The 27,972-nt window shown below is 54.4% G+C and overlaps 1 protein-coding gene across 3 annotated transcripts; it reads left to right on the top strand.

Annotated features, from left to right (window-relative positions):
* Positions 1-276: 276 nt before the first annotated feature.
* FBXO41 (F-box protein 41) lies at positions 277-26,661 on the top strand. 3 transcript variants are annotated; one of them, XM_045079009.1, is made up of 15 exons: positions 277-584; positions 1,118-1,185; positions 1,590-1,731; positions 13,015-14,045; positions 15,504-15,729; positions 16,196-16,269; positions 16,535-16,893; positions 17,728-17,969; positions 18,186-18,301; positions 18,427-18,579; positions 18,738-18,833; positions 20,248-20,366; positions 20,549-20,707; positions 22,187-22,302; positions 22,436-26,661. In XM_045079009.1, exons 4-15 carry the CDS (start codon positions 13,153-13,155, stop codon positions 22,496-22,498), a joined length of 2,616 nt encoding a protein of 871 aa, XP_044934944.1. In that variant the 5' UTR covers positions 277-584; positions 1,118-1,185; positions 1,590-1,731; positions 13,015-13,152; the 3' UTR covers positions 22,499-26,661. The 3 variants fall into 3 exon arrangements, with proteins under 3 accessions (XP_044934944.1, XP_044934943.1, XP_044934945.1); XM_045079008.1 differs by lacking the exon at positions 1,118-1,185; XM_045079010.1 differs by lacking the exons at positions 1,118-1,185; positions 1,590-1,731.
* Positions 26,662-27,972: the final 1,311 nt, after the last annotated feature.

Genomic DNA, 27,972 nt, shown 5'->3' with positions numbered 1-27,972 from the left:
AGGCGGAGAGGTCTGAATTAAAGGTGGGCAGTAGAGGTGCCTGGGGCAGGGAGAGGTCACTGGGCGGTGCCGGGAGTCTGGAAGACCCAGACCCCAGGAGAAGCGCGGTCCAACGGCCCCAGCACCCCCAGGGCGGCGCCGCGGACCCCTCCCCCATCGAAGCCACCTTCAGCGGAAAACGTGGGGTCCCGGCGCAGCCGCTTCTGGCTGCATCTGCCGCTCCCCAGCTCGCAGGAGAGCCCGCCCCGAAGGAGGGGCCGGCTCCGCCCCACCTCCTAGCTGCCTCCCTCCCCCTTCTCTTCCTTTCCTCCGGCCGCGAGCCCCCTCCTCCTCCCTCCTCCTCCTCCTCCATCCTTCCCCCACCCGGTTTGTGTGCCCCTCCCGCTGCGACTGGCTGGGAGGCTCGGCCGCCCCCGCCCCGAGAGGGAGGCGGGGGCGCAAGCCGCGGCGGCCACCCGAGGCTGCGGAGGGGAACGAGATCCGAGGCCCCAGGGCGGCCCAGCATCTGGACACGGCACGCGGGGACTGCTTGTGCACCCCCAGCCGAGGGCCGCGGGGCCTGGCCTCGCCGCGGGGTGGAGGAGGTAAGGGCGAGTCTTGGGCGCGCTGCGGGACCGCTCCTGGAGAGAGAAGGCAGGGAGGACCCCAGCCTCTGCCTCCTCCTCCTCTTCCTTCTCCCCCACAGCTCTCGGGAGGCCCGCGAGGCTGCCGGACCGGGAGGGATTCTGGGCAGGCCAGGCCAGAGGCAAGGAAGGGGTTAATTTAAGGAATTAAAATCAGAACGTTTTGAGACCAGGCTTCCCATCCCCCCTTCTAGCCAGTCGCTCCCCGAGCCAGGTTGGGGGGTGGGGTTGGGCTCCGGTGGGACTCTGGACCATGGAGAGCCCGGCCAGAGGGAGGGAGCAGGAAGGCGAGCGCCCTCAAACCCAGCCCTCTCCACCTGCGTCTGGAGAGGGGTGGGGGAGGGGCGTGGTGTTGAGGCCTGGCTGGGCACCTGTGCGGGAGTCTGAGGGTGGGAGGCTTTGGGTGTCTGTGTGCGTGCCGGTGTGCACGTGTGATGGTCTGGACGATCCGGAGGTGTGCGTGTGTGTGCACGCATGTTTCTCTCTCCTTGCAGCCCAGTGCCTCCGTTGGTGACTGTCCACGGCGATCTGGCTGTGTGCTCCTCACTGCATTGCTTTGCATGTGAGTGTGTGACACGGCGCCTGTGTGCGCGTGCCACGGCGTGCCTGTGGGTAGGAGTGGGGCCTGCTCTCTCCTTAGGTCGGATGTGCAGTGAGGAGGGGCCCAGATGGTTTTATGGGTGTGGGATCCAGGTGCTCGAGCCATGTGTGTGTGACCTTGGGAGGTGTGTGCTCGCTTGCAGGAGCACAAGAGTGAAGAGGAGCTTAGAACAGAAAAGGCAGTGTCAGGGCTGCGGGGAAGCAGGGGACTGGATGCATTGACCCCTGTGGGTCTTCACTAGACTGCTCTGGGAGGTAACCTGTGGTGACCCCAACCCAGGTGTGGAGAGCCAGAACCCTGTCCTTCTTGGGGGATTTGGAGGGCTTTGGAGAGTCAGGGGGCATGCCTTTATTCTCCATCCACAGGGACACTTCCAGCTGCCTCCCCATCCTCAGAACACCTCCTCCACCTGCTGGCAGATGTCTCCAGAAACCACTGAGCTTAGAGCTTCGTTTCTTTGGCCTCTAACGCCATCTATTAACATCCAAATCTTCCTTCCCCGTTTCTGTAAGTTCTACCTTCTCTGCTCCTTTCCTGCATGCCAATTTTTATGGAAAGAGGGAGAAAGAGCTCTTGGGCCCAGAAGGCCAAGTGAGAGGTAGAGGAGAGGCCAGAGGGGGAGACGGGAGCCAGGGAGCATGACCAAGAAAAACCCAACTCTGCTAACTTATCCCATTTGCCTGATCTGAATTTAAAAGAGAAAGAGACCAAGAGGAAGTTTGGCTATAGCCACACACTTGTTTCTAGATTTAGGGATGCCTAGCCTATATCTCGTTTGGGAATATTTATAGCTGGAAGGGGGTGATGGTTGTTGAAAGGTAACTGCCATCCTGCCTTTGAGTTCCCTGGACTTCCCTGCCTCTCTGGAAGCCCACCACTCCCTTTATTTAGTCATTCAACAAATATTTATTGAGCCCTACTATGGGCCGGCTAATGAATATTGTAGAGCTGGTGTGACATTCTCCTCGCAATCAGAAGAAACATATATTAAGACTAAGAGCATGGGTTTTGAAGTCAGTCAGGTAGTACTTGGTTCAAATCCTAGCCTATCACTCATTCCCTGGTGTGTAACAAACCACCCCAGAATTTAGGGACTTAAGACAAGAGTGATTTGTTATTCTTCATAGTCTGTGGGTTGGCCAGGACTGTGGCCATGGCTGTGGTCTCTCATGGCACCTCTCAGCAGCATTCAGTTGAGGGACTGGCTGGAAAGGAACATCAAGATGGCCTTTCATCCTCCAGGGCCTCTCTACCTGGGACGTCTACTTGGTCAGTAATTTAGCCTGTTTTTTAATACGGCAGCTGGATCCCAAATGGAAGTATTCTAAGAGGATAAGCCCGCTGGGACAACAGCTTATCAAGCCTCAGCCTGCATCAGGCTTGCTAATGTCCCATTGGCCAAAGGAAGTCACATGGCCAAGCTCTGCATCAGTATGGGAGGGGACCACATAAGGGGAAGAATCCTGGGAGGCATGGTTCCTGGGGGCCATCAAACCACAGTCTGTTCCAGTCACTTCCTGGCCTTGGGCAAGTAATTTGGCACTCTGAGCCTCACTTTCCTCCTAAAGTAGACACAGTACCACCTGTGGGCCGCAGTGTCTTGAGGATTAAATGAGAAGCATGGTATCTGAGCAAAGTAATTAGTAGGTAAATATTCACTGTTCAAATTATTAGACTGTAAGCATCTTGGGGGCATGACTGTCTTATTCATCTTTGTGCCTCCAGTGGCGGTCATGGCCCCTGTGTTTGATGTCTTTTTTTTTTTTTTTTAAGATTTTATTTATTTATTTGTGAGGGAGAGTGCACACGTGCACAAGCAGGGGGAGCGGCAGAAGGAGAGGGAGAGAATCTCAAGCAGACTCCCCACCGAATGGAGCCCATGGAGGGGCTTAGTCTCATGACCCTAAGATCCTGACTTGAGCCCAAATCAAATTGGATGTTTAACCAACTGAGCCACCCAGGAGCCCCTGTTTGACATCTTTTTGTTGGGTGGATAAACTAGAAAGAAGCAGAGAAGCCCTAAACCTTGGAACTCTGGTAGAGTGACAGAGTCAAGAAGACAGCAGGTCCTTGGGCTCTCTGCTCAGCGGGGAGCCTGCTTCCTCCTCTCTCTCTCTGCCTGCCTCTCTGCCTACTTGTGATCTCTCTCTGTCAAATAAATAAATAAAATCTTTAAAAAAAAAAAAGAAGAAGACAGCAGGTCCTTACTCCTCAGTGGGTGGGAAGTAAGAGACAGGGAAGTACTTGTTATTCCAGGTGATTCTTGGATTGACTTAATTATAACCAGATTCATCCCGTTTCATAATGAGGGGCAGAAATCACTTCAGCTATATGAAATCCATCAGCACATCCATTATTCAGTGTTAGTCCTCTAAGAATGATACACTGATGTCTGCTGTGTGGGAGGAAGGTGTGAGGGTGAATCATTTGCATTGTCCTTGCCCGCCAGTGTGTGCATGGGGTGGGATCTGATGTGCAAACAGGTCTATGACCATCCAGCATGTGACACCTGTTGCCATGTGTGAAGATCTACAGTAAGGGGTGATTCACACTCGGATGTGCTTTGAGCCGAAGGAGGGATTTGAGGAAGGCTTTCTGAACAGGCAGCATTTGAGCTGGGCCTGCAGAATTCCCCATGTGGAGAAGGGAGTCCCAGGAAGAGGGACTAGCACGAGCCAAGACTTAAGGGTGTGACAGCTCTTGGCACTTCTCAGTGAGCTAAGGCCCACAAGGCTCATTAAGGTTGCACATGGGAAGCGGATGCAAACGCTAGGCTGGCAAGGCTGAGTGGCGGTCGTGTCCTGGCCCACCTTGAGGGCAGTCAAAGTGTGGTGGACTTTACCTCCCAGAAAATGGCCTGCGCTCAGAGACTTATTTGAGAAGGAGAGTGACATGACTGGATCTGTATTTGCAGAAAACATGAGAATTGAAAGCTGGTGGAATTAGGAGTACAGTTAGCAACGGTATCAATGGATCAGATAGAAGGGGATGGTTATGGTCTGGGGCAGGGGCTAGAGGAAAGAGAGTCAAGTATTTAGAAGGTAGTATTACAAAAACTGGTGATTGATGAGGTCTGAGGAGGACTTTGAGAATTCAGAGATGCTTTGCCGGTTGTATCCAAGGTGAAGAGTAGATAATGAAGACGTTGGTCAAGACAGGGAAACAGGAGAAAGAAGCAGGCTTGAAGGTGAACATGGTGCTATTGTGAGTTTGTTATTAGCCATCGTAAGCTCTGAGCCCCCGACATTAACATATCATCCTTTTCATCCTCTCCCTCTGTGCAGGCTGCTTGTAAGGTGCACTTAAAAATTAAAAAACAAACAAACAAACAAAAAACTGCTATAAATGTCAGGTCTAAGGCTTTGGGTTATGTGTGCCTCAGGATACCACAAGTGATGGTATAGATGAGAGTTAGCTAAGAAGCATTTAAATATGTTCAGGTGTCTCTCCTCTTAAAAGCTCTGTTTGGAATCTCCCACGCTGCTTCTTCCCCCTTCACAGTTGAGGTTCCTGTATCCACTCACTGTCTCTATCTCACTCTCCCTTCAACCCCATCAACCGGGTTCATGAAAGCGGGGCTCCCTGGAGTCCCCAGTGGACCCTTTGCGCCTCTGCTCTGGCTTGTGTCATCCCACTTGCGGTTTACACTGTTGTCTACACTACTGCCCACTGCTTCCCTCCTTGACATCCTCTCTTCCCAAAGGTTTCCCACCAGAATTCCCATTGCTTCTGCCGGTTCTTAGGATCTTCTCGGTTCTTCTCCCTCCTCCACCTCTCTGAGGATCCACTTCTCCCCTGCTCCCCTCTCTCCGCACCCTCTCCCCGATCCTACTCATTCACTTTTACGCGTAAGGTGCGAAAACTGTATTTTTGGCTCCACATTGCATACTATACGCTATCTCTACTTCCAGGGCCCACTGGAACCTCAAACTTGTGAAATCTACAACCAAACCAATCTCTCCCCCAAATGTGCCTTGCTTCACTTTCCCTGCAAACTGAACCGCAGCGCCATCTACCTAGATGCTCAAAACCCCAAGCTGAGATTGATCCTTTACTCCTCCCTTTAATACCAGCCACAATTATTCTGTCACTAAGCCTTCTTGACTCTCCTTCCTATGCTGCTCCCATAACCATCCTTCTCATTGTGCTCCTGCTGCCTTGGCCAACAGTTTCAACTTCTTCCTGATCTTGACCCCCTGTGGGCTGTACTCTCCACTGTACCTGATACATTCATGGCACAGAGGAGGGGCTCAATAAATGAAACATGAATTAATTCATGTTTTAATAAAGCCCAGGGAGAATTCTAGGCTAGAAATATCAATTTGTGAGAATGTTAGGACTTTTGGTCACAAGGGACAGAAATAACCATTCAAATTACTTTATGCAAAAACGGATATGTACCAACTCAAATAACTGGAAAGAAGGGGGATGAGTGGGCTTGGGGCATGACCGTAGCTAGGTTCTCCCAAAATGTGATGAGGATTCTTCCTGGCTCTTGGTTCAGCTTCACTCTGTTGCCATACTTTTCCCCCCACCGTACATGGACTTCCTCCATGTGGTAGGCAGAGGTTACACAAGGCCATAGACCGCTTCATGTTCACTAGCCAGTGATCTCAGAGAACAGAAGACTCCTCAGTTTTTCACTTCTATTCCCAGGGAAGGACTCTGTTGGCTCAGCTTGAGGAATGTGGCTGTTCTGGGGTCATTCACTGTGGCCAGAGAGGTGGGGCACCATGATGGGTCAGGCCTAGGTCACGCAGCCCTGTCAGAACCACAGGGAATGGGGAGGGGCAGCTTAACGAAGAAGGAATGAGCTGTTCTATCATCAGAAGGTGAAGAAGGCTTGCCAAACAGATAAAAATGTGGAGGTCCACTGCAGGAATTCCCAGGGCCTATTTGGTAGTGGAAGCCGTGAAAATGTAGGATTCTCTGTGTTTCTGGCAGAGACCATGATCATGTGACAGTAGACAGGAGCCAGGGAAGACACCCATCTCAAGATGGTTGGCCTTGTTTGAGGAGATGAGACTCACATACCTGAAAACTTTACCCACCCCCCCCCAAAAAAAGTCAATGCCTTTGGTTCAGGCTGGAGAATCCTAATCCTTCCACCCAATGAAAACCTTCAGCTGGGTTTAGAAGAAAGGAGACTTGAGATAGGCATTTCAGAAGTGGGGTAGGGAGCAGAAGAGGTCCTGCGGATGGTGAGGAGGCAGGTCCTGGCTGAAAAAGGAGGCAGGTCTTAGGGCTGCAGGGGTTGCTGATATGGGGAGACGAGAATGCAAAGGAAATCGCCAACTGTTATGTCATGATACTAATAATACAGGACTGTGATCAAATTTGAACAGGCAACATTTCTATTTTTCTTCTTCTTCTTCTTTTGCCTCCCCCTCCCTCCATCATCTTCTTGTTGGCATTTGGGCAAAGCTTATACTCACGCTGAGGAAGTGTACACATCTAGGCAAAAATATTTCTAAGAATGATTCATAGCCATTCCTCTGCTCTGACCTGTGGAGGGAAACCGTGGTGCAGGCTGGCCTCAGTGAAGAGCCACCTGGACCTGAGAAGTCCCTTCTACCCTGCACAGCCACACACAGCTTGCACCCCCAGACTTTCCCCTTTCTTGGGGACTGGCTAGCAGGGTATTGTGCAGGAAGAGGATGCTTCAAAAGTATATGGGGAGGGGAAAGGGGAGACTGGTTGGTTCTGATGTCCGAAAGGGCCCCCACAGAAGGGACCAGCACTTGGGATGGTCGGGTACACATGGGTGCCTTGATACCAGGCTGACCGGACATTATGGAATAACCCTGTTCCTAAGCAGGTGTGTGTGTGAGTGTGCTGAATTCTATTTCTTTCTTTCTTTTTTTTTTTTTTTAAAGATTTTATTTATTTATTTGACAGACAGAGATCCCAAGTAGGCAGAGAGGCAGGCAGAGAGGGAGAGGGGGAAGCAGGCTCCACACTGAGCAGAGAGCCCAATGAGGGGCTCAGTCCCAGGACCCTGAGATCACTGAATTCTATTTCTAACATCTGTGGTCACTTTGCCAACTTCTTCAATTTCATCTATAGTTGCTAATTTATTCAGGTTTTCTATTTCTTCTTTGGTCAATTTTGGTAATTTATATTTTCCTGGAAAAATACACACTTCATCCAGATCTTCAAAAATTTGGGCCAAGAGTTGTACCTGGTCGCATTTTACTAATTTAAAAAAAAACAAAAAATCTCGGTGAGTGGTTCTATCCCTTTTCTCATTCATAGTGTTATATATTTGTTTTTTCTTTCTTTCTTTCTTTCTTTTTCTTTCTTTTTTTGCGCTTTGAATAGATTTGCCAGAGACTATTTTGTTGGTCTTTTCAGAGAACTATCTTCTGGATTTACCTCTAGAGGCTACTTTTTGGTTTTAATACACCTAAATGATGGTGATGTTAGAACAGTGACTAAGTATTTTTTTAAAAAAGAAATTTTAAGTCCTTGTCTTCTAGGTACTAAAGTACTTCTTGAGTAAAATAATACAAAATCTTGGGTTTGCTCAAAATTATCCAGTGGTAGGGTGGGGGAAGTGTAAGGAAGGGGAGCAGGTGTCAGATGAAAGAACTGTCATAAGTTGGTCACTGTTGAAATCGGATGCTGGGTACATAGGAGTTTACTGTATTTTTGAATATGTGTGGAAATGCCCATAACAAAAACCCATGTTTTCCTTTAATCCTTGTCCCACAATGCATACCAAAAATTTTTGGATTTTACAACTCCATTGTATAAAAGGAAACAATACAGCTTGCATGCTACCAAGTCACTGTCAGTTTATGCTATTATGGTTATTTGTTTAACGCCCTTAATTTAAAAAATTGTTCTAGACTTTTAAAAAAAGGTAATCACAAAGTACAAAAAGAAAGCATATATAACTGTTTATATAGTCTTTGGGTAGGCCTGGACTCAGTAAACTTGAAAACAAAATCAGAAATCCTAAAGATTTTTACTGAAGCAAACTATCAGCTTTATTATATCAGTAAAGACCATAAACAAGCCAGTCGACCCACTGGAGAAAACCATTTATGGTTTATAAATGACAAGGGATCAATATTAGAAAAAGTCTTTGAATATCAATAAGAAAATATGAATGTTCAGTATAAAAACGAGGAAAATAGTGCAGAGGCAAAGTCACCAAAGAAATAAAAAGGAATGCTAAATGTGAAAAAAAAAAGAAAAAAAATCCAGCTATAGTAATCAGAGAAAGGCGAGTAAAGGGGCGCCTGGGTGGCTCAGTGGGTTAAAGCCTCTGCTTTCAGCTCAGGTCATGATCCTGGGGTCCTGGAATCGAGCCCCGCCTCGGGCTCTCTGCTCAGCAGGTGCCTGCTCATGATCTCTGTCTGTCAAATAAATAAATAAAAATCTTAAAAAAAGAAAGAAAGGCAAGTAAAACAGCCAAACCACTTTTCACTCTCAAACTAGCAAGAGTACAGCAAGGCCAAAGAGAAGCTGAATTTGGCTGCACTTGGTAGACGCTGGGCATGAGCAGGAGTCCTCTGTAGATAGAGGAGTCTGGTGCCTAACGGGACAGAGGAGAGCCCTGAGCTGAAGCCGGGGCTGGCAATCTGGGTGTGAGGAAGAGCACAGAGCAGGAGAAGAGAACCACCACAGAAAAAAAGCCCATAGGTTTTGTTTGTTTGTTTTAAGAGTTTATTTATTTGACAGACAGAGATTACAGGTAGGCGGGGGGGGGGGGGGGGCGTGCGGGAAGCAGCTTCCCCGCTGAGCAGAGAGCCCAAAGGGGCTTGATCCCAGGACCTGGAATCATGACCTGAGCCGAAGGCAGAGGCTTTAACCTTAACACTGAGCCACCCAGGCACCCCAAAATCCATAGGTCTTGATGGTGAGCAGAGAGCAAGGTCAGGATGGCCAGTGTGTGGTGTGACTGGGAGGACAGTGAGGAAACAAGGATGGATCCTGGGGAGTGGGGGAGGGGAAGTCTAAGGTTTGCTTTTTGACGCCAGAGGTCATGGTTTCAGTCTACAGTTTCATTACCAGTGACTGGCAGCAGAGTCAAAAGATTTAGGCTACAAAAAGGATTTGCTGCCTCTCACAATTGACAAGTCCTGGACTGAAGTTTCAGGCACATCTGGATCTAGATGGCCAAGGGAGGTCACCAGGAGTCTCTATGTTCTTGTCCAAGGAGGACAGAAATGGCCACGGGCAGCTCCAGGCCCACATTCTCCCAGCAGGCACAGGTCCTATAGTGGCTGTATGGGCCTGGAGTGGGAAATGTGACTGATAAACAGGCTAAGGTCATAGCCCAACCCACAGTGGGGGGAATGGCTCTCCAAGGGAACACTGGGGTCTAGTCACAAAGGGGGATTGGAGCTGAACAGCAAAAAGAATACGTGTCCCCTGCATCCCTTCTCTAAACAAGATCTACACAGATCCTGCTATCTGTACAATTTTTAAAATTCTTCTCTTTGTGGTAATACAACTTGGATCCCTCACAAAACTTAAAATACCCTTGTCCCATCTCCAGAAGGAGATGTTCCAAGTTCTTATCCACTTAGCGGTCCAGCCCCAATTCAAGATCTTGGTGGTGGGCTGTCTCTTTGGCAGGTACTGAGCTAGGCCCTCATGGTCTTTCAGTTGAGGGCCAGACAATGATAGAGGAAAGACCAGACAGCTGAAAGCACAAAATCCTCCCAGCTGAAGAGGGGAGATGAGGAAAAACACTCAGTGGTCACAGACCCATACGTGGTCCACATACTCTACCAGTTGGGGAGGACGGGACCTGTTCTCGGCTTCTTTGGTTCTGCCATCTCCAAGAGCCTCCCTGGTCCTTCAGGTTCTGTGCCACGCAGAAAAGGGGCCTTGGGGGCTCACCTCCCACTGACGCAAGTGTAAGGGATGGGGAACACTAGGAGCTGAGTAATCCCTGGCCTTTGTTTTCCAGATTTGTGGGTTTTGCTGGCAATACAATCCCCTTAATCATTAGGAAACTTTCAGTCAATTTGCATTCAGTTGTCCCCAGAGCCATTAACCAAACTAGAGACCTCATTGGAAGTTGTAATTCTTGAATCAAGTCCCTGGTGATGGTGTTGGGGGAGGAGAAGAGGTTGTCTCTTAGCAACAGCCCTTGGTGCTCTGCCCATCCCAGAAGCCCATGGTTCTGTTGCTTCTTGGGAGGCCTCTGCCGCAGGGCAAGGCAAACCCTTCCTCTAGGGTGGGAGGCAGAGTCCATCTGCCCCTTCCCACTCAAGCCGCATCCCAGTGGAAGGCTGTTTCTGATGAAAGCAATGGTGGCATAGCAGGAGGGGTTCTTGAACGGCCTGAGGAGTCAAGAGCCTGCCGTGGCCCAGGTTTGTCTCTCTGTGTTTCCAGCCTCCCTGTCCTTGCTTGAGCTGACTTTACTGGAAGCAGAGAACTGACTCTTAATTATCTGACTCTCAGCTATATTGGATTACTGGCCTCAGGCAGAAAGCGCCTCTCTAGGCGAAGCAGTGTTTTCTTCCTCTTCTTTCAGATGGGCCCCTTTCAGCCATGTGTCTCAATTCTTGTTGGACCTTACTGAGGCTGAGGGAGGGGCCAAACCCCAACAGGGTGACATTTTTTACAAGTCCCCTAAAGTTCCAGATAGGAACACCACCTGAGCTCCAGAGACAGTGGGAGAGTTTCATCGGCTGCTTTGCTGCTGGGTAGCAGGCAGGGGTCACCAACTTCTGAGGGGGGAAGTGGTACTATCTTACTTCCCCTCTTAGTTCAGCTAATTCCTCCTTAGGGTCTATTCCTTTAAAAAAAAAAAATCCCATTTCTCATTCTTGTTTCTAAGTTAGGACTTCTTTCTAGTGCAGGTACCACAGACCTGACTCCAAATGGCTTAAGCAATGAAGGGAAAGGATTGGCTCACCCAACTGAACAGACCAGATTTCAAACAGTGTCTGTGAGAAATCTCTTTCTCCATTTCAATTCTGCTTCTCTGCATTGGCTTTGTTCCCAGGAGGTTCCTCCCCAAAGAAGCAAAGATAGCCCTTGCAGCTCTAGCCTTCCCCATCAGCTTAGAAACCTGAGACCAAAGAGGATGCTTTCCCCCTAGTAGTTCCAGAGAAGTCCTGGAGGGAGGAATGACCCCCGGACTCAACCTGGTGATCTCTGCCCATCCTGGGACTCTGTTTGGCCAGGTCCATATTACTTTCTTACCCCTGGAGCCGGGCTGGACCATCCACCCCCACTCAAAGCATGTGGACAGAGAAAGTGGGGAAGGAAGAATGGTTCTCCAAGGTCAAAGAACAATGATTTTACCAGGAGGACTGGGTGCTGGGCTAGTAAAGGGAACAGTCACCCATACCCCTACGTGGAAACCCCTGAAGGCGATGGGAACTTGAGAGCAGGTCAGGATGGAGATGCAGAGCTGAGAGTCAGTGGCTTAAAGCTGGGAGTAAATGTGTGAGAGCAAACCCAACTGCCAGGAAGAGGGCAGATGCAAAGAGGGTGTGAAGGTGGACCTCTCATCAGGAAGATTCAGAAGGCAGTAGGAAGAGGAGGTTGGAGAACCCAAATGGGCAGCTTCATGGCAGCCTGGATGGAGGGGCCAGTAGTGTCAGCCAAGGGACCAAGTGGGTGGAGATACCTGATGACAACTGGATTGATAAACGTGTGGTCTGTGACCCAGAGGAGCACAGTGTCAGCAGAGGGTGGCTGAAGCCCAGTCACAGGCAGTTAGGAAGAGGAGGGCAGTGATGAGTGGGGTAGAGATTCCATGAGGTAGAAGAGGTCTGACCAGAAGCCAGAGATGAGGGACGAGAGGCAGTGGGAGTTCAGGGTTACTGGGGGTAGGATGTTAGGAAGGGTGGTGGCTTGTGCTAGAAATAGCCTGAAGAAGACAAATAAGGTGGCCCTTGGAGCAAAGGGCAGGGGCAGGACACTTACTGGAGACCGACCTAGCAAAAGACTCTGAAAAAGGACCTACACACCAAGAGTGGCAGTGATGGGAGGGTACAGAAGGAGGACAGGAATAAACAGTGACACACGCACACAGGTATCATCAGGTGAGGTGACAACTTGGTCACTGCAACATGGTACCAACAGTCCACCCTGTATGATGGGTTGGTTTGCATGACATGGAAATAAGCATCTTCCTTTAAGGACTTTTTTTTCCCCCCAGATATAAGATACATTCAGCCAAATACATATAGTGCAGCAGCCTTAAGCATTTAGCCTGATTATTACATATGTATTCACATGTATAACCACCACTCCTATCAAGATCTAGAACGTTTTCAGCATCACACAATGTTTCCTCCTGTCCCTTCTCAGTTTCTAGTCTCCAGAGAGTAACCTCTATTCTGACTTATATCATGATGAATTTAGTCTGACTTGAACTCTGTATGTATGGAATCCTACAGTGTGCCCTCTGCTCTGGCTTCTTTCATGCAGCATAATGTGGGATGGGTTCACCCATGTCCTTGCATGTACCAGTGCTTCCTTTTCTTATTGCTGGATAAAATTCCACTATGGACGTATCATAATTTATCCATTCTACTGGTGATGGGCACCTGGGTTATGTCTAGTTGGAATATAGGTTGGAAGTGTTTAAGTATAATGAATGCCTTCCCCCCCCCCCCGCCAAAGAATTTTCATTCTTTCTCACTGTCGTGCATGTACACCCCCCACCCCTGCAGGGCTGTACTAGAGCAGGCGGCCTCCTCTAGGAGGCCAAGCCATTGGAATACCCTCCTTTATGGGTGCGTGTGTTTCCTGGGGCAATTTCCTTACGTGTGGGGGAGACCATCCTCCTACGGCTTACTCCCTCTCTTCTAGCCTCCTTGCCCCTCGCTGTGGGCGCCCTGAGCCTTCCCGACCCCGCGGGGGGGCTCGCCCGCGGCCCCCCATGAGCGCACCCGGCTGACCGGCGGGGCGGCCGCGGTGGAGCCCGGGCGCCACGGGGGCGGCGGGGCCATGGCTTCGCTGGACCTGCCGTACCGCTGTCCCCGCTGCGGGGAGCACAAGCGCTTCCGGAGCCTGTCGTCGCTGCGTGCTCACCTGGAGTACAGCCACACGTACGAGACGCTCTACATCCTCTCCAAGACCAACAGCATCTGCGACGGCGCCGCCGCTGCCGCTGCCGCCGCCGCCGCCGCCTCCGGCTTCCCGCTGACGCCCGAGCCCGCCGCCCTGCTGGCGGTGCCCGGCGCCCGGCGCGAGGTCTTCGAGAGCACGTCCTTCCAGGGCAAGGAGCAGGCGGCCGGGCCGTCGCCCGCCGCGCCGCACCTGCTGCACCACCACCACCACCACGCGCCCCTCGCCCACTTCGCGGGCGACCTGGTGCCCGCCAGCCTGCCGTGCGAGGAGCTGGCCGAGCCGGGCCTCGTGCCCGCCGCCGCCGCACGCTACGCGCTGCGCGAGATCGAGATCCCGCTGGGGGAGCTGTTCGCGCGCAAGTCCGTGGCCTCCTCCGCGTGTTCGACGCCGCCGCCCGGGCCGGGCCCGGGGCCCGCCTCCGCCTCGCCCGCGTCCCCCTCGCCAGCTGATGTGGCTTACGAGGAGGGCCTGGCGCGCCTCAAGATCCGCGCGCTGGAGAAGCTGGAGGTGGACCGGCGGCTGGAGCGGCTGAGCGAGGAGGTGGAGCAGAAGATCGCTGGCCAGGTGGGTCGGCTGCAGGCCGAGCTGGAGCGCAAGGCGGCCGAGCTGGAGACGGCACGGCAGGAGAGCGCGCGGCTGGGGCGCGAGAAGGAGGAGCTGGAGGAACGCGCGTCCGAGCTCTCGCGCCAGGTGGACGTGAGTGTGGAGCTTCTGGCCTCGCTCAAGCAGGACCTGGTGCACAAGGAACAGGAGCTGAGCCGCAAGCAGCAGTGAGTGGCCTGCGGGGGGCCCTGTGGGCGGGTGTGCCCGTGAATGTTCCTGACTTGGTGACCGTGTGTGTCACTGCTGCTGCCACCACCGTGAGTGGGCCCGAGTGTGGCTCTGCATGTGCCTGGGTGGCCGTGGCTTGGTCCTGTGGCATCTGTGGCTACGAGCACGTGATGGTAGTGTGTGTGGAGCCAAAAGCGTCATGATGGTGTGTGTTTGGGACTGTGAGGACGTGCAAGTACACCCGTGTGCCTGCCTATGACAACTCGTTTTATTCCTTCTCCATGACTCTAGCCAAGGCCAGACCCTGCACTGTGGCACCAGATCCTCTAACCTTTTGCCGACTCAAAGATGTGGCACAGTTCTGCCCTCTCCCTTTGCTATCATCAGATTTTCCTTGTCAGCTATATCATTCCTCAAAGCAGCCAAACAGGAGGTTGTTTCTCCTATCCACCATAACCCCCCTGCCCCCTTGCGCTGCTGCCCCTTTTCTCCCCTTCCAGACTCCTTGAAAGGTTATACTCCTTATCTCCAATTTCTTTCTCCACTTTCTCTCTTGAATCCACTCTGTCAGATAGATGTCCACCATCACCACTGTCCTCCACGTCACCAACTACCTTCAGGTCGCCAAGTCCCATTCCTCACCTCAGCCTGTCAGCAGCATTCAACACAAATGAAACACATGAAACAAATGAAATGAAATGAAACACAACCTGAAATGCTTTGTTCACTTGGCTTCCAGAACACTCTCCTTTTTTCTGCTCCTTCTCGGTGTTCTTTGCTTGCTTCTTATTTCTGCAGTCCTTAAATGTAGGAAGAAATATACAGATGTTATTTATCTACCCCCGTTGTGATACAAGTAAGCTCTGTGGGAGCAAGAGCTTTTCTCAGGTCTGTCCACTGCTGTGCCCCTAAATACCTAGAACAGTGCCTGACACCTAGACGGTGTTGAATGTGAATACATTTGGGAGTAAATGCTCAAGTGACTCTGAAGGGTGTTGTGTGTACTTCCCAGAGGCTTCTGCATCTGAGAATGTTTCTGAAAGTGTGTGTGTGTGTGTGTGTGTGTGTGTGTTGGGTTGTGTGAGCGGGACTGTGCCTGTCTCAGACGGCGTGTACGCCTGCAAGTGAACAGTACATGAGCACACGTACGGAACTGTGTGTGGCCCTGTGCCTCTGAGTGTTTCCGGAAGGAGGAGGTGGCTCTGGGTGTGACTGTGAATGTCAGAGCGTTTCTGTAGGGATGAGGGAAGTGTGGCAGGAGCGTTGGGGCTGGGTCAGTGGGGTGTGAGCGTGGGACTCGGGGCCTATGGGTTGCATTTCTGGGTGTGTGGTAGCATGGGGCCCGTGCTGCGTGCAGCCACGTGAGTGTGTGTCTCCCTCCCACTCGGGGTCTCATCTGGAGGGCGGGTGGGCAGGCAGGGACCGAGGCACCTGGGTGAGAGACTGCTCCGGCCCAGGGAGGTGGTGCAGATCGACCAGTTCCTGAAGGAGACGGCGGCGAGGGAGGCCAGTGCCAAGCTGCGGCTGCAGCAGTTCATCGAGGAGCTTCTGGAGCGTGCCGACCGCGCCGAGCGGCAGCTGCAGGTCATCAGCAGCAGCTGTGGGAGCACACCGAGTGCCAGCCTGGGTCGCGGAGGGGGAGGAGGGGGCGCTGGGCCTGGTCCCCGGGGCCCCGGCAGAATGGTGAGTGTCCACCTGCCGTCCCTGCTCCACTTGCACCCTTGCCCCCTCCAGTGCCACCATGTGCACCGCCTGGCCTGGTGTTCCCCGTTATCGTCTGTGCTTCCCTTCTTTGGCTCTTCCCTGCAAGCTCAGGGAACAGGGGTGCCCCGCTGACTGGGCGGAAGGGCCGGCCCCTGAGGCTGTGATCCAACCGCTTTCGTTTTCAGGGGCCCATCTCTGCCCAAATGAGAGCCCAGGAGCCACAAGCCAGGGTCTGGGGTACTGGCTGGGTGTGGGGAGGGGGTTGGTGAGCCTGCCTTTCTGGGCTGTCTGTCTGTCTTTTTGTCCATCTTTCCCAACTTTTTTCCTTCTCTCTCCTCTCCCTCCTCTCTTCTCTCCATCTTATGCCCTATTTCTCCTGCTCCTCATCATCTTGCCTCCTCTGTCCCTGCCCCTCTGCCTTTCCCTCCTGCTCGGGGGCCCACAGCGAGAACACCACGCAGGCCCAGCCATGCCTAGCACATACGCCGTGTCGAGGCATGGCTCCTCTCCCAGCACAGGGTAAGCCTCGGGCCTGGCCCATCCCGCACAACCCACCCTCACCCCAGAAAGATCCACTGGCCCCCTGGTTGGCTGGCCCATCTGGGGCCTTGGCTCCTTCTCCTTTCCCCACATTCCTTGGGTCACCTTTGTCTGCCTCTCCACACTCTTGGAAGGGGGCTCTTGGAAAGTAGGGCAGGGGGTTTGCCCTCGGTAGGGGTGGCATGGGGAGTTGGGGCTGACCTGGTGCCCCTCACTCCTCACCGTCTGGTCCACCCCACCCCAGGGCCTCCAGCCGTGTCCCCGCTGCGTCCCAGAGCTCAGGCTGCTATGACAGTGACAGTCTGGAGCTACCCCGGCCAGAAGAGGGGGCCCCCGAGGACAGTGGCCCTGGGGGCTTGGGCACACGGGCCCAGGCTGCCAACGGTGGCTCGGAGCGCACCCAGGCCCCTCGCAGCTCAGGCCTGCGGCGTCAGGCCATCCAGAACTGGCAGCGCAGACCCCGCCGACACAGCACGGAGGGGGAGGAGGGTGATGTCTCAGACGTGGGCTCGAGAACCACCGAGTCAGAGGCTGAGGGCCCCTCAGAGGTCACCCGCCCTGGGCCTGCTCTGGCTGGGCCACTGAGCAGCTGCCGGCTCTCAGGTGAGTCCTGGAAGGGTAGGCCAGAGAGGCCAAGCTTTCCTGGGTGCTGGGCCCTCTCAGGGGACACGGGGCTGGGGCAGTAGATCTCTTGGGCTCCTGCACGTGTTTTCCCATTGTCCCAGACTTCCCACAGTGAGGATGACAAACTCTCCTACAAGTGTCCTGGGAGCCGGGGCAAGGAACTCCTAAGACAGAGCAGTGCTGCCTCACAGGGGTGTTCATGTTGGGGACTGTACAAGGATGCCATGTCTCAGGGGGTCCATTCACATGATGGGCTCATTGACATTTACAGGACAGTAGCTGAGTGTTCACTGCAATCTGAAGTCCCTGAAACAGCAGGGAGAGCCCCCCCCCCCATATATGCACAAGGCCATGTGCATGTGTGGGTGGGTCAGGGTCAGGAGGTTAGAGGGCTCAGATCAGGTGCATGGCTGCTCTTGAGTAACTGTTCTGGGCAGGCTCGCCCTGGCCTTCTGTTCACAGAGGCCGGGTTTCTATCTCTCTGCACCCTCACTCTCTAAACCCTTGCCTTTCCTAGACTTGACTCAGCTGCTTCATCTAGGGGGTGAATTTGGACAATATGCTGATGTATGATCTTTAAAAAACAGTTTACTTGAGGAGGGGTCACCTTTTTCTAATGTGTATAATTAGAGATGGGGTGTGCAGAGGAGGGGGAAGCAGAGGCCCCTTGTCCTTCCCAAGTCACTGGTCCCCCAGCAGGGGTCTCCCCTGCCTGTTCCTTCCTTAGTTCCCACCCCACCCCACCTCCCCACCACAACACCCCCATTGGCCTTTGACCCTCCACACTGACCTTTGACCCTCTGGTATGTGCAGCCCGCCCTGAGGGAGGCAGTGGGCGGGGTCGGCGGGCTGAGAGGGGCAGCCCCTCCCGCTCCAACGAGGTCATCAGCCCAGAGATCCTCAAGATGCGAGCTGCCCTGTTCTGCATCTTCACCTACCTGGACACACGCACGCTGCTGCACGCTGCTGAGGTCTGCCGGGACTGGCGCTTCGTGGCTCGCCACCCTGCGGTCTGGACCCGGGTGCTGCTCGAGAATGCCCGCGTCTGTTCCAAGGTGCCTGTCTTCACCCGCCGGCCTTGCTGCGAACCCGCCTTTCTCCCTGCAGAACTGGGGCCCTTGAGGTCTGGCCCTTGCATCCCTTTCAACACCCCAGCTTTAGCCTGGCTCCCCCAGATGCTCTGCGGGGGCTTCCTGTCTTGGGGCTGGTCTCCCTCCAGCCCAACCAAGCTCAGGCCCCTCCATCACCAGGCAATCCCTCTCTCCCCGCAGTTCCTGGCCATGCTGGCTCAGTGGTGCACCCAGGCCCACTCCCTGACGCTGCAGAACTTGAAGCCCCGGCAGCGGGGCAAGAAGGAGAGCAAGGAAGAGTATGCTCGAAGCACCCGGTGAGGCCAGGGAGGGTGGGTGTGTGTGGGAGGGTTACTGCGGGCACACCTGGAGTTCCTCAGGGGAGGATTCCTGGGGCAGGGAATGGCCCCAAGCAGTGCCCTGAGCTCTTGGCCATCCACAGGGGCTGCCTGGAAGCAGGGCTGGAGTCCCTGTTGAAGGCTGCAGGGGGGAACCTGCTGATTCTGCGCATCTCACACTGTCCCAACATTCTCACCGACCGCTCCCTCTGGCTGGCCAGCTGCTACTGCCGTGCCCTGCAGGCCGTCACCTACAGGTAGTTCACAACCTCTCCACGGGGGGCCAAAGGGGTCCCTGCGGTCTACATACCCTTCCCCCAGGGCTCTAAAGCAAGGGGACCCAAGAGTTCTCTGCTCCAACGGAAGGGAGCAGCTGCCACCAGAGTGGGCGGTCCCAGCTCTGTCTTTTCAACAGGAGCGCCACAGACCCCGTGGGCCATGAGGTCATTTGGGCCTTGGGCGCAGGTTGCAGAGAGATTGTCTCCCTCCAGGTGGCGCCACTTCACCCTTGGTGAGCCCCAGCAGGGGTTTGGTGGGGCTGGGGTTGAGCCTGGGCTTGGGCTAGCTGAGGACTGAGCCTATCTGGGCCATTCCAGAAGATGCTTGAGGGGACAGATTGACGTTCATCAGTCTGTGTGTTTACCTGTTAGGAACGGGTCTTCAAAATCAGACCTGGGGTGATGTCCCGGCTCACTGGCCTTGTGATATAGGGCAATCCAGGCATGCCTCAGTTTCTCAAGTGCAAAGTGAAAGTGACATTAGAGATCTTTTAGCCTTAGTGGGACTGTAGCTGGCTCAGATGAGCTGTATCTCTTCAGCCTGTATGTCGCTGTTCAGTCAGCGCTAGCTAGAAATAGCCATGTTTGGTTGGCACACAGAAGGCCTTTGAGGAAGGTCGATGTAGCATCCACAAAGGAGGTGGTCGTTAGAGAATCCAGGTCATTCACTCGACTTGGCGTTCCTCAAACCAGGCTTCCTTGTCCCTGCACTTGGTCCTCCAAGCCCTCTCTCTGCATGACAGCTCCTCCTGGGGCGTCTCATGTCCTTCCTAGCCACCTGGAAGAATCTGTCCCTGTTCCCCGGCCCCCATTCCGGTCAGGGGCCTGGGCTGGACACCTGCTGGAGTTTGTTTTGCTGTCATCTTTCTCTCTCTGAGTCTCCACCGTACTCACAGCTCTCAGGGCCGGGCTGTGAATGTTCGTTTCCATATCCCTGGTACCAAGTGTGTAGCAGACACCAGGGAGCCCGCCATCTGGGCCAATGCCGAGGAAGGAGGTGTTCAGGGAAACGGCGGGTTCGCTGTGTGTGGCGGGCTGGGCGGAGCAGTGATTGTGGAGAGGAAGGTGGGGGCAAGGTTAGGAAGATTTTGCTTCAGGGGGGTAGGTTTTTGCATTTTACCTAGGAAGTGCTCGGGAAGCCTTTTAGTATTTCTGATCTTAAAGACAGGATCACACCAGGCTGGTTATGTTCTCTGTACCCCCTCCCTGCTCCACTCCTTGAGGGCAGGGACCATCTCTGTATTGTCACCGCTGTGTCCCCAGGGCCCAGCTCAGTTGTGCTCCGCTCTAGTAGACACTTGAGGCCCATTTGTTGAATGACTGAGTGAGAGAACATAGGAGCGAGGGGCTCGCTGTCAGCAGTGTGGCTAGGTGAACTGGCACAGAGACTAGATGAACCCCGACGAATGTGTGTGGTGGTGCGAATGGTGCATTGAATAGTTTTTCAGGACTCAGATTCTGTAGGTCTCTGCAGGGGTGAGGAAGGGTCAGGGATGATCCCAGGTTTCTAACTTGAGCAGCTGGGTGGTTGTGGGGCCCTAGCCCGAGCTGCAGGTGGGGGTGGGAGAGGCATGAAAGAGGAGCAGCCTCGGGGTGCTGTGCAACCAGAAGCTTCCTTGACAGCCCTCTCTCTGCCCCATTCTCCAGCCAGCAGCCCACGCGCTTCAGTAACCGCTGCCTGCAGATGATTGGTCGCTGTTGGCCGCACCTTCGGGCCCTGGGGGTTGGGGGTGCTGGCTGTGGGGTACAGGGCCTGGCGTCACTTGGTGAGTCTTGCCTCGGGACTCGGGTGGAGGGTGATGGGAAGCAGGCATGGGTGCGACACCGACGTCCCGGAGGGGCTTGGGGCTGCCGCCCGGGTGGTGGCAGGAGCATGGAGGCACTGGGCTGGCTGGAGGCGACCTGGGGAGTTCGTCAGCAGGACCTCCCCTCCTCCTCCTCTCCCTAGCAAGAAACTGCATGCGGCTGCAGGTCCTGGAGCTGGACCATGTGTCAGAGATCACCCAGGAGGTGGCCGCTGAGGTCTGCCGGGAAGGCCTGAAGGGACTGGAGATGTTGGTGCTCACGGCCACCCCTGTCACCCCCAAGGCCCTGCTGCATTTCAACAGTGAGCGATGGGAACGCGGGGGGCGGGGGCCTGCTGTCCTTTCTCGCCATGCCTGGTCAGCAGGTAGCATACCCAGGTCCCTGTTGCTCCTTGTCAGCAAGCGCCAGCACGGGGGCGGGGGACAGACCAATGAGGCTGCTAATCTTGGCCTTGCCACCCCTGTCTCTCAAGGCCAGTGTGGCGTGCGAGGCCTGCTAGCATCTGGTCCAAATGGTTCAGTGCCACAGACATTTATTGCCCTGTGATCAGCCCCCACGGGAGACATGAGCTGTAGCCTGCCACCTGTTCCACGTGGGGCTCTGGCCAAGGGCAGGAGCAGGACAGACAGGTTAGGAATACAGGTTCTGGAGCTGGACTGATCTAGGTCTCCATTCTGGTTCTGCTGCTTATCAGCTGTGTCACTGGGCAAGTTATTCTGCTTTTCTAGGTTCTGTATCTCCGTCTTCTAAGCAGACATTCTGGAATGGGTGGGTGGTCAGATGAGATCATGTGTGTGAGCCCCGCCAGGCCCATTCTCAGCATGAAGACCCCTCTCTCCATGCTACTGCAGACTGCACATGTGTCCTCTGATCCCACTGCCCTCAGCCACCTACTCCACCTTCACTGAGGACACTGGCGCCCAGCTCGGGCAGCTCACCCTACCTCAGGGCAGGGGCTTGGACAGAAGCTGCTTTCTGACCCCTGCTCCATGCCTCCACTGGGACATCCTTCTGCTGGCGCAGCCGGCAAGGAGCTGAGTAACCGCCAACACCTGGTGTCACCGCCCTCAGGACCCACAGTTACCACCAGGTGGCTCGTTGGTTGCTCAGGCTACTGGGGCATGCCCCCTTTCCTGAGGTCCTGGTCACACCCAAGTCCTGAGCCCTGAAGATTTCTTGATTATCTCACTATTTCCAAGACCCTGTTCCTCCTTCCCAGTCAGCCTCATGGCCCAGCCCTGGACTGACCTCCAGGACTAACTGCTCAGCCTCCATAAGCATGACTTCCAGAACCCTCAGCCTCCTGACTTTCTTCCTCCTCCTTAAGTCCCTTCCTTCCTCCTCCTTCTAGTCCCTTAAGCCCTCCATTCCCAACTTGTTTGCTGCCTGCCTCCCCTCCATGCTCCAGAGAAGACCCATCAGCCTCACCCTAGCCGCTCTGTCCTTGAATTCATTTCCAGATGGCCAGGCCATGGTACAACTGTCCCCTCTGCCAGGGATGCTCCTAGAGCCTCTGCATGATTGACTGTTGCCCACTCATCCTCCCAGAGTCCACCACAGCCTCTGCTGTATGACCTTGCCCTCCATGCCTCTCACCAACCCCCTGCCTGGTTGACCCTCTGGGTGCCATGGGCCTGCTTTCCTCTATGTAGTGCCCAGTGCCTGGCACGTGACTGTCTCTCTGTAGGGTTCTGGGTTCATTAAGTACTGATAGGAGAGGCAGCAGTCCCATTGCCCAGGTGAAACGTGAGCCACCACCTTACTGCTCACCTTTTCTCAGGCATTTGCCGGAACCTCAAGTCCATTGTGGTCCAGATAGGGATTGCCGATTATTTCAAAGAACCCAGCAGTCCTGAGGCCCAGAAGCTGTTTGAGGACATGGTGACAAAACTTCAGGTGAGGAGTTGGCTCTTGGGCCCCGCAAGACCTGAGGTGGCATCCCTAGGCTGGGGTTGCTCACCTAGGCATGTAATGGGGGGGCCCCACTTGCCTGACCCTGAGGGGAACTAACCCAGGGTTTGGTCTACAGGCCCTACGACGGAGGCCCGGCTTCTCTAAGATCCTGCACATCAAGGTGGACGGTGGCTGCTAACCCGGGTCGGGGGCGGCAGGGCCTCTGCCAGCCCCACACTAGGGCACTCTCTTTGGACCTCCAGAGGGACCCTGATTGGACTAGACCTTTGGAGGCCTGGTGTTATCCCTGGCTTCCAGGGAAGGGTTGAGTTTCCTGTTCTTCTCCTGGGACCGTGGAGCAACAGGCCTGACCCTGGGCACTGCCTCTTCAGGGCAGGGGCTTGGACAGAAGCTGCCCTCCGACCCCTGCTCCACCTCCCAACTGGGGCATCCTTCTGGGCACAGCCAGCAAGGAGCTGAGTCACCACCAGCACCTGGTGTCATTGCCCTCAGGACCTGCAGTTAACCACGGAGTGGCTCCTTGGTTGCTCAGGCTATTGGGGCAGCCCCCCCCCCTTTCTTTCGGTCAGGGGGCTCCACTGGGCCCTAGCCAGAGTGGGCTCCCCAAAGCAGCTCAGACTTGGCAAGGAGGGCTCCTTTCCTCGTCCTGCCCTGTTCCAGCTCTCTGTGGGGCATGCCCTTCAGACATCCTTCCTAGGCTCCGTGTCCACATTCCCCAGGGATAACACAGATAGGCCTATGGCTCTGGGAATCTGGACACCCAAAAGTGGGGAGCAGGGGAACAGCGAGGTAGTGGGAATGGGCTTGGAATGGCAAAACATTCATCTAGAATTTTTCCCCAGGATATTGAAACCACCACTCCCAAAGGGGGGAAATTGCCAAGTAGAGAAAACTTAGTTTTTACTGCTGTAGAAACAAGACCTTTCCTCCCAGCCATCGCATACCCTCATGACACACCAGAGCTAAAAGGTGCATGTTTCTATACCTTCCTCCAATCCCGAGCCTCTGGAGGGGTAAGGCCCTAGCTCTGGGAAACCTTAGCAGCACTGAGCAGCAGCTCCTGTCCTCAAGAAATGTTTTTCTGGTGCTTGGGCAGGAACAAAATGGCCTCTGGGTCCCCACTGCTGTGGGTGGGAGGGAGTCACTGGGCTGCCTTCTGTGCTGGGGCCCGGAGGAAGCCAGGAGGAGGGAATTTTGGTTTGTTTCCTTGTCTGGCTAGCTTGCTTGAAGACATGGCCTTGGTAGGGAACCAGACCCATGGAGCCAAGGACGAGGAAGAGCAGCCTCATCAGACTTGCCTCCCTCCACAGTCTTCACGGGCCCCATGGGCTATGGGCTCTGCTGGAGTGCTGGGGCCCGAGCCAGAGCCACTTGGCTTGGAAACCACAGAATGCAAATGGGGGTTGTTTTTATTGACTCTTGCACAGTTCTGGTAAGACCAGGTTCTGACACTAAGGCTCCAAAGACTCAGGTCTCCCCAGTTCTCCTCTCAGAACTCCCCTAGTGGTGGAGAGGCCTTGGGTTCTGCTAACATTCACTTGGGAAGTTCTTTCAAACATTAACCTCAATCCATCTTAGGGTTTCCTTCTTTCCCATACAGGAGCCAGCTCTGCCCTAACCATTAGGCTGCCGGTCCTGGCTGGGGCCTGGGCTTCTCTAGTTTCTCAGCCCTTTCCAGGGACCTCTCTGCTACAGCCTAGCTTGGACATCAGGACCCAGCCCCGGCCGGGTTACCCTGTACGGAGCCCTGCAGATCTGGGACCCCACAGCCTCAGTATCCAGCTCCCCCGGCTCCACACCCAGCTCCGTCCCTGCTCCTGTTGATTTTTCCTCCCATGGCTTATTCTGCCCTGCCCTTGGAAGACCCCCAAATACCAAGGGTGTCTGTCATATTGGCAACTCGCTGTCCAGTCCTGCACGAAGCCTTGGCCGTGTGGCACCCCCGATTCCAGAGCAGCTGGCCACACTGTCTCCCACCTGCCTGGCCCCGTCTCCAGGAGTTGCAGGAAGCACAACGTTTCTGTCCTCCAGGGGCTTGTGAAGGGCTATGGGGGTGCCCTGGTTGCATCTGTTTTGCCTTGCCAATTGTACCCCCTGTAGCTTCTGCTCGAGACCCTAGGACCAGAGGTGCTGCTCTCCCCATCTCCTGGACAAAGCACAAAGGGATGCCCTGCTTGGCCAGAGCCTGCCTTACTGAGGGATTTTTTCTGCCCCATGAAGCTTCCATCCCTGAATACAAGACTTTGGGTAATGTCTCCCCGGGTGGGTGCCCTCTGGAATGTCTGGCATCAGTCCTGGAAAAGGAGGTCGGGGTGCACGGGCGGGGAGCTAGAGTGGGAGCAAGGCAGTGCTGAAAGGATTGATTCTAGGAGTTGGTTCATTTACCCATTCATTCATTCGTGCAACAGCCCTGAGCACCACCAGCATTGGGGGCAGAAAAGTAAATAGGCCACCCCATTCCCATCCCCCAGCTCCGCTAGGAGGAAGTTTGGCTAGCAAGTCCCCACCTTGTATCTCCCAGCTGAGTGTGATGGGGGTACAGAACCTATGGTTCTGTATGGTTCATTAGCCCCTGGCCCTGCCAACAGGAACGATGGGTCATAGCGTGTCCCGCCGCACAGCTGCTCTGGGGCTCACAGACTCATGCACGTTGGACTTCATGCATGCTAAGTGGCAGGGTGCTGGGCCCTCGTCCCCTGGCTTGAAGCTATTTTTTTGACTCTCGGGGATGAGCCCTGCTGCTGTACGGGGAGCCTGTTTGCAGAGATGCTCCATTTGGTCACTTTGGCAACCACAGAGCACGGCTGAGGACAGGCAACAGGGATGGAGGGTCTGGCCACTCCTGGAGCACCGATCCTTCACTCACTCAAAGGAGAATCCTCCATATCTCACACCTATCACACCTAGTAAGGTGCAAAGGGGGAGGAACATCAGAGCTAGGAAATCGAGGCAGGACATGCTCCAGGGCTCCCAGGCACTTGGTAGAGATCCCACAGGCTCCAGCATTCGGGTGTCCCTACACCTGTCCCTGCCACGTGGCCTGGACCCAGCAACACAGAGGCTTGCCACTCAGCTTGAGCGCTTTGTCAGGCTTTGGGCTGCCTCCCCGTGGCACTAGCAGGGAACAAAGGTGGTGCTGTATGTACCTGACCCCTGGGAGAGAGGAAGGGTGCTGCCCAGAATTGTGGCTTTCCACTGGCCAAGAAACCACCTAAGGACCAAGGCAGCCCAGGATTTCCTGGTCCTGTGAGAGTGGTTTGAGCGAGCCCCTCAAGAAATGCTGCAAAAACAAAAAGCCACCTCCCTCCCTAAGCCTGCTGCTCCAAGATTTGGCTCCATCCTTTGCCTTTGGGCCCCTACCTGTTTCCCTGGTCCTTTGGGCTATGGGGGTGGGGAGAAGCTGCCCAGGCCCTAATCCCTTTAAGGCGCTAGGCTGAAGACCTTCCCAGAGTGATTACTGGTGCCAAAGACCCAATTCCTGGTGGACAGCAGAAATGGTGAGTGGGGACAGGGCTTACCTGCCCAGAGGAGTTAACTCAAATTGATGCCATCTGTCCAGCCTATTGGTTCCTTCCCCAGGGGCCTGGCACTTCTCTCTTTAACCCTGGTGGTCATGCTTTCTCACCCAGCCTTGTTCCAGGCCTGCATTTCTGTATATACTGCTGTGTGTTGTGTGTATGTATTTATTCCTGGACAAGTGTATTCATCTGCAGCTTCTGCCTGAGGATAAGGTTTAGGATTGGGTGAAGACCGGAATACCAGGGCCAACTAAGGCAACCAGCTCCTATTCCTTCCCCAACACCCCGGGACCCCAGCCAGTCCCAAGACTGCCCTGACAATCAGGCAGGCTTCCCCACCATGAGTCCAAGCCTCAGTTCTGCCCCGGCAGGGTCCTGCATTCAAGTGCAGAGGCCTGAGGCGACCTTGGCTTGCCTCGTGACTGGCACCAGAAGGCTTGGCTCTAGTGGGCACTGCTAGTGGGGCCCTCCACGAGTGGCCCCCAGGCCTGCCTTCCCTGCACGGCCAGGCTGCGATGGGCCTGAACCGTGAGCAGAGCTCCCCCGACCCCAAGCACAGCAGGCGGAGGCGGAGAGCGTTTTTTGGTTTTGTTTCTGAAGTGGTGCCTGTACCTCCAGCCCCCAGGGGGCCTTCCCTGGCCCCACTTCTTTGCCCGCCCCCCAGGCATCACCATCCCAGCACTTTGCTCCACGTCACCCATAGGTGCCCTCTGCCGAATGTACCTGAGTGTATGTATTTAAAAGGACTGGTGGGCATCAGAGAATTTATGACTTTGTATCCAATAAAAGATGGTGAAACTGGACTATCTGCCAGGGAAGTAAACGGTAGGTGGCCGTATTTTTGTCCGTCTGTGTCACCAAGCCTTTCTGCCCCTCAAGTGCACTGAGGCAGGAAGGTGGGGGGTATGTGTGACCTGAACAGCACTGAGAGTGAATAATGCATTAGGAAGACCTGTCTCGGGGCTCTAGACATCGCTGTTCCTGCCACAATCACTGCACACAGATGAAGAGCCTTGGGGCGTCATTTCTGACCCTCAGCTGGGGGAGGCCATTTTAAGGACAACAGGACAAGTCCAGCAGGAGCACCAGGCACTGCCTAGCCCCTCAGTGGCTTGGCCACCTCTACAGGAAGCTCTAGCCAATCAGGCTCCGGCCTGGGGGAGAGACCAAATTGGCCATTGTTTTCTGGCCTCGATCCCCCCATTTTGCCAAATGAGGTTGCCCCACTGATTTGATTACTGAGGTCTTGAAATATTTAAAATCAGAAAAAAGACCAAGAAGGTTTGGGCTTAAATTACATGTGGTTCCAGCATCGAACAAGCAGATGAACACGTGTCCCCACAACTCCAAGCCGGATCTTCTGTTCCCCATACAGGCAGCGTGGTGGGGGCTTAGAAAAGTCAGTTTGCCCAGAGACCATCAAGTAGGGAGGGATGCCTGACTCCACAGCCTGCCCAGCACCCCATCCTGCTTGAGTCCATCTACCCAAGGGTGGGCCAAACTCCAGAGATTTTCTTCCTGATCACCTCCCAGTGTCAGGCAGCTAAGGCTCCCACGGCTCAAGGAGATAGAGTCCCACCTCTAGCTTCAACGACGCTAGCTAGCTATAGACTGGCTCTCAGGACAGTGTGAACGAGAAATGCAGTCAGACACTGCTGATTTCCAGTTTATCTGTGCTGGCCACTCCAAACCTCCACCGGTCAGATGAAGGCAAAAGGAACTCCCAAGGCCATTAGTGGTTGAATCAAGAAGACCAGGTAGGTGTTCCTTCAGGCACCTCCTCAAGGGACTTCTGAACAATCACCACAGAATTTCAAGAGGATGTGGCCTCTCTAGAACACTCCTCCAAGATCCCTCAACCATGAGATCTTGAATCAGACCAAAGACTGAGCCAAGAGTATGGAGGTGGAAGGAGCAAATGAAGGAACGTAACACAGGTACTCAAACCCAGAGAAACCCTGGGAGCGGTGCCTGGTGAGGCCAGGGCTAAACAAGATGACATCAGTGTCCCAGCCAGTTCTGGGATAAAGAAAACTAACAAAGTGAGACTTCCAGATGGAGGTTCCCAAGTGGAGCTCTCTGCGGCACACTCTGCCTTAACAACCAGAGGCTGCTGAGAATTCAGCCCGACAAG

This window comes from Mustela putorius, unplaced genomic scaffold, assembly GCF_011764305.1.
Source record: "Mustela putorius furo isolate JIRA1106 unplaced genomic scaffold, ASM1176430v1.1 tig00000281_pilon_pilon_pilon, whole genome shotgun sequence".
In the NCBI taxonomy this organism is placed as follows: Eukaryota; Metazoa; Chordata; class Mammalia; order Carnivora; family Mustelidae; genus Mustela; species Mustela putorius.
This window is presented reverse-complemented; position numbering and strand designations above follow the sequence as displayed.